The 16,949-nt window shown below is 33.3% G+C and overlaps 1 protein-coding gene across 3 annotated transcripts; it reads left to right on the top strand.

Annotated features, from left to right (window-relative positions):
- The first annotated feature begins 1,038 nt into the window (after nucleotides 1-1,038).
- On the top strand, nucleotides 1,039-16,515 carry LOC126744500 (uncharacterized). 3 transcript variants are annotated; one of them, XM_050451940.1, is made up of 8 exons: nucleotides 1,039-1,069; nucleotides 1,186-1,296; nucleotides 8,364-8,531; nucleotides 15,518-15,622; nucleotides 15,673-15,796; nucleotides 15,869-16,027; nucleotides 16,099-16,278; nucleotides 16,333-16,515. In XM_050451940.1, the coding sequence occupies exons 2-8, from the start codon at nucleotides 1,254-1,256 to the stop codon at nucleotides 16,478-16,480; spliced, it is 927 nt and encodes a 308-aa protein (XP_050307897.1). In that variant the 5' UTR covers nucleotides 1,039-1,069; nucleotides 1,186-1,253; the 3' UTR covers nucleotides 16,481-16,515. The 3 variants fall into 3 exon arrangements, with proteins under 3 accessions (XP_050307897.1, XP_050307896.1, XP_050307895.1); XM_050451939.1 differs by lacking the exon at nucleotides 1,039-1,069 and having other exon boundaries at nucleotides 1,076-1,296; nucleotides 8,364-8,465; XM_050451938.1 differs by lacking the exon at nucleotides 1,039-1,069 and having other exon boundaries at nucleotides 1,077-1,296.
- Nucleotides 16,516-16,949: the final 434 nt, after the last annotated feature.

Here is a 16,949-nt window from a genome sequence, read left to right as displayed (position 1 = left end):
AAAAGGACAGGGATCTAAAGAAACTTTTGTGTTCTTATGATGAACTATATTGTAGGTCAATTTATATTTATTTAAAAATTTATCATAACTTTTATCTATAAAGTGAAGAGGAAATCCGTTGTTAAGAGCAATATGTTTTATAGTATTCAATTCTTTAGCGAAAGCTTCTTTGGACAAGGGGATATTAAACAGTCTATATTAAAGGAAATTGAAGGAGAAAAACTTGTAAGAGTAGGAAGAGTTTAAAGAGTACTGAATTACATTATCAGTAGTGGTGGCGTTACGATATATTTCAAAAATAAGTTTACTGTTGCATTTCTTAATTAGAAGGTCTAGAAAGGGCAAAGTACCATGTCTTTCTTCCTCGATGGTAAATGAAACGTTTAGGCGTAAGGAATTTACAAAGTTAAGGAAATTTCGTAAGTCTTTCTCTCTGGCATTCCAGCTTATAGATGTTGCGATGAGTCTATGTTGTTGCGTTGATGTTTTACTTTTTAATTTTTTATTTTTGTTAAGAAGAATATTACTGTTGAATGTGCAAATTGGTTGAACGGATTGAATACTTTCATTGCCATACTGGTATATTATTATCGTTGGCTGAAAAATGCATTACTATTCTCTAGCCCTGAGTCTTGCCTGGGATGATAGTCCTCAGCATTTCCTAGATCACTTTAATAAAAGAAAATAAAACAATCCCCACGTAAACTTTTACTCATTAAAATGAAGTGGCAACTCACAAAATATTATCATTTATTATGCAAGCATATTCATTTTTTAAATCAGATAATATTAGGAGCTTATTAAAAAGGTCCGTATTAAGTTCGACAAGATGTAGTATTCGAGTCTATGTAATTTATATATTTTTAAATGTTTGCGCTGCTTATCCTTAGTATCTTTCACATCTCTCCGAATATAATAAACTCTGTAAAATAATTAATGAGATTGATAAATACCACTGACGTTATTAAGAACTGACCCAAGCCAAAAAAGTGCTGTAAATGGAAGATAATTGGATCAAATAGGCAGGATTTACCTATGTAGCTAAGGCAGGAAGTGAAAAATAACACCAGTAAGATTTACTTTATACTCATATAAATAATGTGATAAATTGTCAAAGTGTATTCGTAGTTTCTGACTTTTTATATTTTATTAAAGCTATTTTATACAATATGGAATACCTTTTAGAGTGCTATTTGGATAGTTTCAAACATGAGCCCAGAAACAGTTTGCATGATAGAAGAAACAGAAGAAATATGGTGGATTATATTAATGTTTTAATTCAGGGATGTGCTGGAGGTATTTTCTTATAACCTTATATAGTATAATTATTGTGAATTAATTTAGATCTATTTTTTGGGTCTAATTCACTGCTGTATGTTTTTTTGAAATGCCGATTTCCATAACCGAAAAATTATTTTATTTATATATTGTAGCTAAATACATTTCTGCATACGTTAAGAAATTATCATTATTTTACGGGGTGTTAAACATAGTTCGGTAAACAAAGTCAAATTTATAGTGGGTGATTATTTGTCATAAGGTTACTGATTTCATATTATGCATAAGTATTAAAGCATATTAAAATTTAAACAAACTTCTATTGGAGTGACTATGCCCTGTAACTAAAAAAACTTTAAGGCAAATAACACGATTACAAATGAAAATACAACACAAGTAACAGGAAAGGCAACAGCATAACCGATGACGTTTTGTCGAATTTGACTTCAAATTTAGTATGTAATCTAAGCGTTCATTGCAATAATGTTTTTCTGATTAGAATGAATTCATATTTAAGAAAAATTGTGTCCAACTTTGATATCTGGGCTAAATTTCCTTGCGAACAAAAAGGGTGAATCGTAGCGAGATTTTGAAAGTATATATTTTAGAATTTACCTTATAAAAAACCATTTTCCAAATTTTGTTAAAATCAAAAAAAAAATGCTAAATTTATGACCAAACTTCAAAAAATTACATTTAGTTTATCATACAGGGTGACTTGGTAGCTTTTGACTTTAGGACTGGGAGAATTTAACTTAAAGTATTTTTTTTATTAAAAGAAATCTTTACCATTATTTAAAAGAAACCTTATACCTGACTCCATAAGAACCATCCATGAGAACTCCCTAAATAAAAGAAAACTGGATACAAAAGTCGGAGGCATAGTTACTGAATCTCTTAAACAAAAAATAGAGATACCATAAGAAACAGTTAATTATAACTAACTTTTTAATAGATATACAAACTGATAATAAATCTATATCATACGCGGATGACACAGCAGCATTTTTTTAGGTAAAACATGGAGTGTTGTAAGAGAAAAAACAAAAATTGAAACTTAATGTATAAAAAACAATTTATATAGTTTTTTCTCAAACCGAAGACGATCGTCCTACTTTCTTTAACTATCTTAGCATTATTATTACTAAGTACTTAAAATTTGATTATCATATTTTGTAGTTTATAAAAAATTTAACAAAATGAATTTTATATATTGAAAGATATTTTAGAACAACTACTTATAACATCGGTATATTGTAACGATTTTAACTGTCGCGAATATACTAGCTGTTTTCTGGCACTCGGGAATTATATGAGCAGGGGACACACTACGCGACATCTCTGGAGACACATGAAAGGTTAGTAAATCTTCCGGAAGAATGAGCTACCTATAATAATATACAGATTGGCGAATGCACCACTACATATATAAAGTTCCTAGTAGGCGAGATGTTGCTACGCCGCTGCCGTGACAGTATATGTATACGCTTTGTTCGAGGTTCGAGCTGGATTATTATAAATTTTATTTTAGTGAGCGTCTGACGTCAGTGGGGCTGTATCTCTTGCGGCAAAATTTAAAAAAATATTACGCGTCATTGGTTTAATGTTTTTCTAATGCAGGAATTACATGTGGAAAACTCGCATAGATTTGTAATTACATTTTTTTATACTGTGCATTGCATATTGAAAATTAAAGCCTTGGCCTTATTAAAACTTTAATAAAAATAGAATGTAAACATTATACAAAAACAGAAAATAAAACTCTAAATAATGAACCTAATAAATAATTCTTTAAATAAAAAAAATACTAAACAAAGGGTTAGCCTATCGTAAAAGCTGTTTCTTACTTCCAAAAGAGTTTAGGGTAAAATTAAATTGGCAGATTCAACAATTTTGTTTCCCAACGTAAAATTTACGTGCGCATTCATACCTTTCTTCTGTGTAGCACCTACCACAGATGTAAATAGCTCCGCACGCGTGCGGATTTACAACTGTGGCACCTACCTCTTGATCGATATTTCTCACCCCTCACCAGTGCTTGCGTGAATATCGTACCTCGCGAAGTATTTAGTCGCCAGTTAATGTTTGTGCACAGGGGGTGTGGTATATGCTGTTTTAGGAAACGCAATACGTAAAATTTACGTGTCGATACTATTACGCGAATATTATTAGCCGACATTTTTACGTGTCGATACCAATAACGGGTAAAATGTCTAAACGGGGTTTAACTGATAAAGAACTAGAAAATTTTCTTTACGAAAGTAGTGTTAGTAAAGTTTAGGATGAAATTAACCGCGATGAGTCCGATGATGGTACCGAGTCAATAGATGATGCTAGTGACACAGAATGATTACCAATAGAAGAAGTAGAGTCTAATCTCGTGCAAACATTGTCAAATGTTTGGAGTGATAGTACAGAATGCAAAGATTGCCCTTCAACTTCAAGTGGAACCACGAAAGAAAGCAAAATAAAGCGAAGCGTTAAAAATAAAGAAAACAATGATATTTTCCAAGTAATATGTTACTATAGGTAATATATCATTTAACTATAACCCATTTTATCTGTCTGTTTAGGTTTTGAAAGAAGATGGAAGTGATAACAAAAACCTTGTAGTGATTGCTAACACAGATGTTTTGATCGGAAAAAATGGCCACACGTGGCATTCTAAACCACTTAAAAATGATAACAGTAAGACAGCATCAAAAAACATAGTATACGTTAAACCCGGCCCATCACCTGAATTACGGCGTATTCTCGATCCTTTGCGAGCTTTTCAAACATTTATTTCCGACAATATTCTTAATCAAATAGTAGAATTTACTAATCAGCAAATCAATTTAGCGAAGCAGAAATGCAGTGCTAATGATGCAACTTTTTCCGAAACCAATTTGGAGAAAGTAAAGGCACTAATCGGTTTATATATTCTTGCTGCAAATTTAAAAGATTATCACCTTAGTTTAACTACCATGTTTGACACATCTTTTTGTGGTTCAAGATATCGTGCTACAATGAGCCAAAGACGATTTGAATTTTTAACAGCTTGCTTACGTTTTGACAACAAAACAACCCGTGAAGAAAGAAGAACTGCTTCCAGATTTGCACCAGTGGAAAATATTTGGAACGAATTTATAACTACGTGTAGAAGTTCATATAAACCAGGATCTTACGTCACTATTGACGAACAGTTAGTTGGATTTCGTGGCAACTGTTCGTTCAGAATGTATACACCTAACAAACCTGCCAAATATGGTATAAAGCTTGTTTTGTTATGAGACGTTTCGACAAAATATTTGATCGACGCATCTCCCTACATGGGAAAGTCTACCCAAACTAATGGTCTTACATTAGCGAAATATTTTGTAGAAACCTTGACAAAATCCATCCTTGGATCAAACAGAAACGTGACGATGGATAACTAGTTTACCAGTATGCCTCTTGCCGAAAAGTTGCTAAAAGATTAATACAAACTGACTGTAGCGGGCACTTTGAGGAAAAATAAGCGGGAAGTTCCAGCAGAACTTATAGAAAATACCAAAGACAGGAAAGTACTCACGTCAATATTTGGATATTCTGAAAAAGCAACAATATTCTCGTATAAGTCTAAAAGCAATAAACATGTTTTACTGCTATCAACTATGCACGAAACAGGAGCTATCAATTCAACAACAGGTAAACCAGAAATAACATACAACTCAACAAAAGGAGCTGCAAACACCTTTGATCAGATGTGTCAAAATATGAATTGCAATCGCAAGACCAAAAGATGGCCTATGTGTATTTTTTATAATATCCTAAACATGGCCTGTATAAATTCATTTGTTATTTATAACCACAATGTTATAGTACATGGTGGTAAACCAGTGCAAAGGAATCAGTACATGAAGGATTTGCATATGGGATTAACACGGCCCTGGCAACAGTCTCGTTTGATGCAAAACCCACGTTTTAGTCAAGGTCTACGGTCTATAATCGAAACAGTATTGGAAGAAGAACATCCAGAACCGCAACAAGATGAGGGACTTGAAGTAACTCAAAAAGGACGCCGAACGTATTGCCATATGTGTCCGTTTTCAAAAAGAAGTATGACCACAACGTACTGTTTAAAATGCAAGAATGCCATATGCGGACGACACCAAAAGAAAGTGTGCACTAAGCGCATCTGATTATAAAAAAAACTTTGAGTTTTAAGTTTTTAAAGTTGATTATTTTTATTATTATAAAAATACATGTATTTAAGTTGTCTTTATTTGAATATTATATTTCAGTTTAAATAAAAATAACATAGTTTTATTTAAAATTAAGTAAATTTACTTTTAAATGGGGATAAGTGGATATAAAAACATAATACGTAAAATTTACGTATCGATACCAATAACGTATGCAAAAATATCAATACCGTTCTATGGTTAAATTCGTTGGCTTACGATGTGTAAATAGTCTCCTTGAGAAACACCACAAATAAAAAATAATTTGGTGACAAATCGGGCGATATTGGAGGCCATTTAGTATAGTCAGTCCCATTAATAAGGCGGTTAGGAAAAGTATTTGTTAAAAAATCTTTACTAAAACCGCATTATAAGCAGGGCAGCTCTTGTTGGAAATAGACTGATCCTAGGTCTAAATAGGGAGGAGTTGAACGGCAGAAAGAATTTGGACTTATAGCCACTCAAGGTATTTTTTGGCGCTCAAACTACCATTAATGAAAAATGGGCCAATAATATGGTCGCCCAAAATACTAGCCCATACATTCAACTTTTGAGAGTAACTGATTGAGGAACTAAAACTTTTGTGCTTATGGAAGGATTGTGTTTACCATACAATGGAAAAGACGACTCATCTGAAAACAAAATATTTTCCGAGCAATTTTCATTTGCCTTTTCTATCATGGTTTAATAAAATGTTTTTCTTCGCCACTGGTCTTCAGGAAGCACCTCCTGAGTTTTAGAAAATTTCAAGCATTTGTATCTATGTTTTTTTCCCAATACACGTCACAGTTTTATGGTGCATACCCAGTTCCTCTCCAACACTTCTGCTCGATCGTGTTAAATCCAAAACTAAGGCACTACAAATCTTCTGGATCCTTTCAATAGGCTTGATGTGAGGCTTGAGGCTTGAGGCTTGATGTGACAATTTCTTCATTCTTCAAGGCATAAAGATGTCTCAAAATTTGACAAGACGTTTAAATAAGTCTTAGCCCAAGGAATCGGTCTATTTTCAAAATTTACTGAGAATATATATCTGCATTGTTCTGTCGAATTGCCTGCATAAAACCATCTAATCAATTGAACCTTTTCGAAAGAGATGTAAACAGCCATAATGATAAATATTTAAAAAATGATGCTATTATGATGCCTATGCGTAGTCTTCTATTCGCCAAGCTGTATAAAAAATCCTCGCCGCTAGGAGGCCAGTTTGAGTCTGGTTATTGTCGTGATAAAATAAGTCCGCGTTTAGTATATACGTGGGTAATAAATCAGTTGACTATTTTTATGCATCGAGTGGCTTAACTTACACCTAAAAGAACAGTAAAAATTGCGGCAATATAAAGCCCCTGTCGAGTTAATAATACCTTATAAAATTAAACTGAGCAACTATATGATCATGAAATACTTTATGTTAGGACACTAAATGTCTTTATTATTTTACGTATAAAAATGACAACTTACAAAATTATACATATAGATATAACAGGCGAAACAAAATCATTCAATTATCTGTCAATTATTTATCTCTCAAGATCTATAATATTATTTCGCCAGAGAATAAGAATAAGACGTATCAAAGGAAATAATTTTGGGCTAATCTCATTATGCAGTGGTTTCTCCTTCCACATCTCTGTATTTTTAGATTTAAAGGCATCTGCAAATCCTCTTCCTCCTTCATATCGTGATAAAGTAGCATTTTTAGGATAGTGTTTTTGGTTTATCGTCAAACATACTTTAATTTTCCGTTGTAGTTTCACAATTTCTGTTTAGCTTCAGTTGATAATACTGAAAGAGTAGTTAAGCCAGGTGCAAGCATGTGGCTTTTATTATTTCCTCGCTATTCATTTTGGTTTTTAGTACCTTTGGTAGTTTTTTTTACTCTGAACATTTCTAGTTTTATTTCGTAGTAATTTATTTTTTGAGCTTTCTTGATCCCTAATTATTCATAAAAGTCTCTTAGTTCGTACTCGCCTTGTTTCATTTTTCCTTTCACTATATTAATATTACGGCACTTATCTTATCCAAAGTCTATGGTGATATCGGTAGAAAATTCAGAACTCCAAAAGCTTTGTTGTTCCGGTTACCAGTTTAAGGTTAGATTTGAGAATTCCGAAAGAATAGAATCCAGAACAGGGAAAGGATATGTATTGATGGCCTGTATTGATGGCCCGTAAGTTTTACCTATCTCTATTAGTCGAATGATATCTCCATTGGAAAGCTCTGTATCACCATTTATTATTTTTCTTCTTTCAGTGTTTAGGATTTTATATTTCTCAAGACCAAAGTCCATATGTGGGACGTAAAAGTTCCTGGTTATTTTAATAAAATTGTTAATCTGTTTCTTGCTTCCTGCATATAACTTATTATCGTCTATATATTAGAAACGGTAAATCTTATAACTGATATTTCTATTAGCTTTAATATTAAGTCTATATTCTGTGAGATTTAGTATAGTGGAAAGACAATTCAAAGTAAGACAGAACCAAAGCGAGCTGAGGAAGTCCCCCTAAAATATTCCTAACCCTGATGATTTCTTTAGCAGCCGTTGTGTGCCTCCGTCAAAATGTTTAACGTTCTCAAAATGTTGATATATGCGGTTGGACACAATAATTTTATCAAAAGCATACCCAGGAGAACCGCACAATATATTCGTTTGCATGAAGGACTATCCCGATTTTCAATTTATCTACGAAAGAATGTAATTTTTTTATCAACCCTGAATTATATTCTTATCACGGCACTATATTTATTTAATCGACAAATAAAAAATATTAAAATATTCAGTAAATTTGTCTTAATCGGCTGTATAACGACGGAATAATTGAAGTATCTCGGGTTTAATTTCAAATAATTATTTAAAACATATTTCTTCTTTTATAGTGGATAGCACCGATACACAAAAACCATGCGAGGAAGCAATAACAACATTAATTCAGTACCACAACAAATTTAAGAGCGAAAACGGTAGGGTGTGCATGATGGGCAAGTATCACAATATCCTATATGTTGCAATGAAACTATGCTACTTGTGGCAGTTACAAAATTCTGGTAATTCATAAGTATTTAATAATTTAAGAAGGGAAGTTAGTAACCCAAAAGTAATTTTTCAGGTAAAGTCTGTTCTTGTATTTACACTAACGTTAAGTCATATTTGTCTTATATAACTTAACGTCATTTAATATGATAAGGTATATACTACTGGTCTTAGTCAAATTGAATCTGACGCTAAACTGCGTTTTGACTTTGTTAATCGATAAACGGAACCTGTTACCGATTTATTGAAAAATTCTATCAATCAAAAACTCAACATATCTCCCCCAGCAATATCTTGATAGTCAAAACAAAAAAAATTGACGAAGATAATGCACAATTGAATATAATTGATTATTTTATTTATTTGTGATCCTTGTGTCTAGATGTAAATTACCACATAAAAGGAGATTTTGCATTTAACCAAGTTTCCAAGGTAGAAAGCAGAACAGCGGTAGTAATTAGACAGAAAATTGAAAAAGGCATGAATATACTGAGACTAATACAGATGGAATGAGGTTTTATAATAAAATATTAATTTTTATTAATTATTAATTATATTTAAATTAAGTTTGCAACAAGAAGTAGAGCGTTAAAAGCTGGTGTGGTGTTTACAGCCTTTTCTTTTAAAGAGAGCTCCACTATATGATCGTACCTAGAATTATTATAAGTCCGGACATAATCAAGCTTGGGGCGGCAGTGGCTGCTTTCCTTATAAATACAGCAGCATGAGTCTTAGCTGCGTAACTCAATCAGATTGCACTCACCCCATGTCAAAATCATGTTAATATCGCCATTAATAGTTGTTATTGGTGACTTGAATCAAGACACCAATATTCTATCATCAGCAAAGTTGTAAATTGGATTAGAAGTCTTGTCAAGAAGGTTGTTGATATATAATTGAAAGAGGGTAGGGGACAAGATGCATTCCTACGGAACACTGACGTTAATTTGAAACCTCTGCGAGGTGTGTCCATAAACGACAACCTGGATTTATCGCTTCTCAAGGAGAGTTGGTGGCAATGCATAAGCATACAGTTCTTTTAAGAGGTTTTCATGCTAGGCGCTATCGAATACCTTTAAAATAAGTAGAGCTATTGCATAAAATTCACCATATTTCTCGATAGCCTCAGTCTAAACATGCGTGACATAGACCAAGAGATCGCTATTAGAAGTGTGTTTCCGAAAACCATAGATGGCTAATGATATTGGTGGTTAATAAATTTGCTGGTTGATTAGTTTTTCACTAAAGACTAAACACTAGACTAAAGCAATCGGATGGTAATTGATGGTCACCGTTTTTTTCCTTTTTTGGGTATCAGTTAAATCCGCGCAAGTTTCCAGTCTAGAGGGAGAAGAACTATTCTGTATAAAAGAAAAAACAGTTTGCACAATAGTCGTGTCAGCACTAACGCCCACTTTTTTAATTTAATTATTAAACAGACCAGAACGATTTTGATTCTGAGAAATTTGTTCCTCACTCTCTCGTTATATTTTTCATTGCAGGTATCGTTTGCTTGCAAGCATTTTTCAAAGCAACAAAGTTGACACAATTTGCAGGGCTTGGATTTTACCGCCATTTACGATAAGCAGAATTTCTATTATTGACTCCCTTGGGGCAACTTTTATCGAACCATGGTTAACTGTCTGAAGAGCTTTTGAAGGTATATGTAATACCCGGTTTACATGCAGCCACTGCCGCTGCTACTTGGGCTGCCCACTTCATGCCCCAAATAATTCCAGGCAGATTTTAATTCAAAGTAAATAAGCAAGTAACTATTTACATACAGCTCGCATCTACCTGCCACTACCCGAATTATTTGTGCGCATTATTCTGCGGCAGTATGGAGGATGAAGATGTTTTTGTGGCGACATCGCTTTGCGTTTTAAATGTACAGAATTATTTAAATGTGTTAAGATATGCTATGGAAAAGAAACGTCGACGTCGAAAAAGACGATGGTGGATGACAGCGATTCATCGTAATAGAACGTTGTAACTAATTTTTTACTCCCCTAATGAAAAAATTAACTCCAGTTTTTTTACAGAACAAGTATGAATAACTTTTTTAATGATCTGACATGTGAGGAATCGAGAGAATTTTTTAACTTTTGCCGAATGTCCCGAATAGACTTTGAATTTCTGCTTAATAAAATTGAGCCCATGATCAAAAGAGAAACTAAAATAAGGGTTCCAATACTACCAAAAATTCGCTTGGCAATAACATTGCGATATTTGGCCACTGGGGACAGTTACAAAAGTTTACATTATTTATTTAAAGTTTCAACGGCAGCAATTTCGCTGATTGTACCTCAAGTTTGTGGAGCAATTAATTCAATTTTAAAGGACCAAATTAAGGTAAGCAATAAACAAATACATTTAATTTAGAAACATGTTTATTTATTTTAAATATGTAATACATTATATTATAGTTGGCGTCAGACATAATTTATTTTGGTCACCTGTCAAAAAACCTGCTTTCCACCCTTCAAACAATGTAAATAGCAGGTCGCAACCATTGTTTGACTCCATGCAACTGAGTAACTGAACAAAACAGACAAAATGCTGTGAATCCCCTAGTTCCTCGCGTAATTCACATGCATCATGTAAACACGACGTTGCTGCTCGTGCTGTCTATCCTTTGACTTCCGTCCAAAAAACCGCCACCGAAGGGAGCGTACGGCAGCGGCAGTGGGCAGTGGCAGGCATAGGCAGCGGCAGCGCGAGCGACGTGTTTACATACTCGCGTTGCCAACTTCCCTGTCTACTTCCCTGCTCACTGCCGTGGAAGTGAGCTGCATGTAAACCGGGTATAAGCTTTCATACCTACCAAAATCACGTAACGAAATCGACATTAATCCAAGGAAATGAAAAGAGGAACTGATTTAAATGCCAGTTGGCTGATCTATAATGCTAAACCCTACACGACATGGGTGGATCTTGAATTTTCATATCTAGTTCACATGTTGCGGCTATTAATTAATTACTACTAATTAAGTTAAAGCTATGTTACGCTAATATTTAAGGATATCGCAAAGTCTTCTGCTTGGCACCTCTCATCATTAGTCCTGATAGAACACGTCAGCCAGTCATTGTGAACGTTAAGGTTTCCTGCAATAACAATTTCTGCACTTGGATGTTTTGCTTGCAGATCGTTGATTTTATCAGCAAAGTCGGTGAAAAGCTTTTTGTAGTAAATATCGCTGGGTGGTCTGCAGAGAAAGCTGAAATACTTTGTCGATTTTTCGGTTCTTATTTTGAACCACATAAAATCGAGCACTGGGGGTCCCAGAGCTCTGCTATTGCTAAAATGTGAGGTCGATTTATTTACAGATGTGAACAAAAAACGTCATGCTCCAGGCGTTAACGTTTGTGTTCACATCTCTTATATTACATAGACCCACTTTTAAATGTTTCAGGTCTAATGAATCTCCGGGTTAGCCTCCACTAGGAGATCTAAATGGGATGCTATTTTTACTCAGGAAAATTAATAAATACGTAGTACTTTCTAAGTAACTTCGGAAACATGTTGCTATTAATGGCCTAAAGGATAAGATTGATTTTTGGATATACTGTTGTTTGTTTTTAAAGCAACCATGTTATTAGTGTTATTCTACTCAAATCAAAAATAGCGGAGGATTCTTCAGGATATAAATTTGCTGCTAACATTATTTTCCTTAACGTTTGACGATTTCTCAATATTTTTCAGGCTTCAGGTAGTATTATCATTTTAGAAGCTCCAATTTAATGTAGGATTTATATTAATTCATAATATCGTGCAAACTGATTAGCACCGGAATCAACCGAACAAACCAAATGTGCACGCTGGAACAGAATACAACAAATATCTTGCGCACTTTTGGGTTGCTTGGAGAGTTTTAGGCTTTGGCTGTATTTCAATTAAAGACAAGTGTTATGTGTTCTAAATGTAATGCACTATGTGGCAAAATAATTTTTATAATTAATATTCTTAAAGTCGATTCAAATATTCGAGGCTTTCGTACTAAAGTATATTCATGGAGCAGCGGCCACTGAGATGAACAAATGCATGCACGATGCACGGTGCCAACGCGTGATCAACGGGACATCGTCAGATGGCCAGGGCCGTACTCCGCAGGGGGGCATATTTGAATTTAAATTAAAATATTAATTTTATTGAAAATAAAAACCATAAATTAAATTTAATTATTTTAGTACTTGATAATTAATCTGCAATTATTTTGATAATTAATTAATCTGCAAACCTATATGTCGTATTTTTTTCTGCAACATATCCCTTAATATTGGCCCAGATAAGTTCTATTGGGTTTAATTCACAGTGGTATGGCGGAAGTCGAAGAACTGTCTTGTGATGCGTCTTGGCCATTTCATCAACAATATAACAATTGAATTTACTCTTATTACTATTGACGAGTTTTGAAAGTTGGGCTTTTATCATATTGTCATTATATTCAATGTTTTTTTGTTGAAGCCAATCCCGAATATCAGCTTTTTTTGAAGCTGTCGTTGGTACTTTTTCCATCTTTCGTGAATGGTAAGAGGCATTATCTAATACAATAACTGCATTCTCTTCAAGCTTGGAAAGTATTCCTTCAAACCATTTTTCAAAGGAAGGACGATCCATTTCCTCATGATAGTCGCCAGTTTTTTTGACTGAAATGCCCAAAGTCCATCAGGAACAAACCCGTCCTTACTACCAATATGACAGATGATTAGCCTTTGTCCCTTTCCTAAAAAAAAATTATTTACCAGTCTGAGTATCTATGTATAAAAAATATGCTAAGTATAACAAATGTGTCATTAAAGAACAACAAAAAAATGAAACAAAAAAGTATTTAAATATTTTAATAAATTAAATTGAAATTAATTTAACCTATTTTGTAACCAAAAATATTAAATTGACACTTGAAGTGATGCGACAGATATATTATTGAAGTAAATCTAAAAAATCTTCTTTAAATATACAGGGTGTCATAACAAAAACGCAACGTCGGCTTTTTGAAACCCTTTTTTTTAAATAAGTGCTCGGAGAAGTTGATTTTTTTTATATGCGGAAAATTTTTTTTTTAGTTCCATCCAGTTTTCCAGAAGACCAAGGTTTTGTTTTGTTTGTAATACTCTGTACACATTTAAATTTACGCATACTCAAATAGCGAAGAGTAAATAACCCTTTTCGAAAAGAAAATAAATTTAACGTGGCGTTTTAATTAATGTCTTTTAATAAAAAGATATTTATTTATTTTTTTTTTTAAATATTAAAAAAAGTACCTCTTTCAGTGCAAAAAGTTTTACTTTAATGCATTGGTAAGAAAGTTTTTTTACACGCCATGTAAAAAGTTAATTAACCAACCATCCTACATCAATTTGGCAAATTTAGATAAATATACGTATTTTTGTTCGTAAAAAAAAATGTTGTATAATATATTTAAGAGAAGTGCGTTAAAATTCGCTTCTCTCGTTCCGCCGTCCGCGTGCCTTAAACGAGCACTTTTCACACTTATATCATTGTTATTATTATATCAGAATTACATTATTTTACCTGAGGGATGTTTTAACCCTGTAGATAGTCCTTTGAGAACTGCTTGACGCAAGGAAGTAATGGATTTATCCATACAAACTTTAGATTTAGTGTGTCCAGCGTTGATCCACGTTTCATCCAAATAATATATTTTGTTATTTTCTTGCCGGAATGTTTTAATTTTAGTTAAGTATTCCCTTCTCCAACACTTAATATCGTTTCGGTCCATTAGAAAATAATTTTTTTCACGTTTTTCATATTTAACGTTTAACTTCTTCAATATTTTGTAAAAAGTGATTTTTTTGAAATTAGGCAAATCATTGTCCTCATTAACAACCCTTAAGACTTTTTCTATTGTTGGAAGTTTATTTTTGAAAAAAACTCATGAACCTTTCTACGAATAGCGTTCTTTTCGATATCGAGCAACATATCAAACGTGGTCGTTCGGTTTGCGATTTCTTTAGGCTCTGAAACACCACCAGTTTTCTTATATTCGGCCACTATCCGTCGAACACTTCTACTTCCAACTCCTGTCCGACTTGCAACATTTTTGGCAATATCACCTAAAGCCATTGTAGGATGTTCCAATAGTTCCATTTTGTATGTGTTTAAAATAAATTCTTGCTTTATCTTGTTGCTTTATCAAAATGTGCTTTTTTCACTCTCTTTTTTGAAGGGCTTAAATTAATATTTCCAGATACTTCGTCTGCGGTATCCGTACTCGACATTTTATTATTGTTAATAATTTAACACCAACAACTAACTTTAACAATAACAACCAATGACATCAAACATAATAAAACAACAACGATCACAAAATAACAAATTAATTAAAAACGCCTTCAATAACAATCAATAAGCACCTGATGCTATCAAAATAAACTAGGAAATGCAACCCGACTCTGTAAAAAAGCGACATCAAATGGCCAGGATATCACCTAGGCCATGTCACCAATAGCAAGTGGAGCACGTGTTTTGACGCCCCTGATCACGCGAACGGTCTTGTTTGGGTGCTTGGCCGCTGCTCTATGAATGTAGTATAGGATATTTTAAATGTATAGAGATAGAAACCAACCTGGGTCATACCGATATAAGCTGAGACCATATAAAATGTTTAAAGACCAAACAGACTAAAATCTTTTAGCTTTCTTTCTTTCTTCTTTAAATCTTTTTTTAATATAATTAATTTGTAGGATCACATAATAGAGGTTGCATCTCAACTTAAGCTATAATTTCTAGATATTTTGGTGCGCCACAAATATCCATAAGCACTGAGTGCCAGAAAAAGAATAATTTCCTTTGTGCAAATCGCGACAAATTTTTTTACCGACAAACTTTGGCAAATATTAGGCGCGTTCTGTTCTGTTTGGTGCAATCTACTAACTAGACAAATTTGTTACAGTGGCGCATTCGGTTCGTTCGGAGCATTCTGTTGCAAGTCAATACGCAGCATAATAATATAACCAACCATATTTGTTTTTTTTTAAGATTTGGTTTGTCAATTACTTAAGGAAATCTATGCATGTGAACAAACTTTCGAACGAATTCTTATTGGTGCATTATTTGGAACTAAAGCACCACATTATATTGCAGGTGAAAATTTTATATCTAATAGAGCAAGAGATAGGAATGATAAATTTTAGGCTGGAAAAGTGATTTTGAGAACCAGGAAGAGAATATTCGAGGCTTAGTATATTTTCTTGATAAAGCAAATCTAGGAAAACTTCAATTGCCTTTTGTGAGTGGCGACACAACCAAACAGTTTAGGTACTGCGCCTGATTTTATTAATGCAAATGCTCATGTAACATATTACACTTACAACAGATCATTTATTTTAGATTTGTCGATTTACCAATTGAAAGCTGCGGAAAAGCTTCTCCATTGAAAGTATGTCTTCAACTGGGCCTACCTGATAAACTATTAATTCTTTTAAGATTTGGAGCTATAGCTATGGAAGATGAAAATGATTTTAGCAATTTTGAACACATTATGAATAGGTATATGTAATTAGTTATTTTGTATGCAAAATAATATCCATTAATAATTTCAAGTATGGAATTTTTTGCAGGTTAATGGAATTTAATCACTGCTATCCCTATAACTTAGTATCCTGCCTGCAGCTATTATTAAAAGTGGTACCTTCATTGCAGTTAAAATTAAGTGAAGCGGAACCAAATAAGCTAACTAGGGATATTTTAGTTGAAAAATATGGTGATCTCATAGAAGACGGACTAATACCTTTAAATAGGTTGGTATTTACATCAAGAAACCTAACTTTGTTATCGAATATTATTTATTTAAGATGCGGATACATTCCTCCAGAATTAAAGCATCTTTCTAGATGTGCGATAAGATTTGAGTTATGGAAAAATTTTAACATCCCAAATGGGATAAGGCAGCTTCCGCTTCCAGAGACCATGTGGCGATATTTGGATTTATTAGAAAATTAAAACTTTTAAAAAAAATTAAATAAATTTTAAAGGGATGTTTTACTTTTGTTTTATTTGTCTTACTTTATCCATAAAGAAAATATCTCTTATTATTATTCAAAAGCATCTAAACATGATGAAATAATGAAGAATGGCACCGGATTTAGACTCAAAACGTTTTAGAAACTTAGACAAATGGGTGTTTTTATGGTTTAGATCAATCTTCAAAACGAATTCAATACCGACGAAAAGTATCGCTAATATTTAGACTCTGACAGCTGTTAGACATGACGTCATTCGAGCGCAACCATATGATGACGTAACGCTTAAGATATCGTAAGGCAACCGAGTAAGGCGCTTACTCGCTAAAATATGGCTATAAAATTACATCAATATGACGTGCCAGATCGAATTCTTCACTATTCGTAAAGTGCGTCCCATATTCAATTAAAATAATGTTCCTAATTCATCTGCTGTGAAAAAATAATCA

The sequence above is a fragment of the Anthonomus grandis genome, chromosome 14, assembly GCF_022605725.1.
Source record: "Anthonomus grandis grandis chromosome 14, icAntGran1.3, whole genome shotgun sequence".
NCBI lineage: Eukaryota > Metazoa > Arthropoda > Insecta > Coleoptera > Curculionidae > Anthonomus > Anthonomus grandis.
This window is presented reverse-complemented; position numbering and strand designations above follow the sequence as displayed.

Coding starts and splice junctions, on each gene's coding strand:
- LOC126744500 (XM_050451938.1), top strand. CDS start 1,170: ATGGAATACCTTTTAGAGTGCTATTTGGATAGTTTCAAACATGAGCCC. Junction 16,028..16,098: donor TTTGAACACATTATGAATAG/GTATATGTAATT, acceptor AATTTTTTGCAG/GTTAATGGAATTTAATCACT. Junction 16,279..16,332: donor GGACTAATACCTTTAAATAG/GTTGGTATTTAC, acceptor TATTTATTTAAG/ATGCGGATACATTCCTCCAG.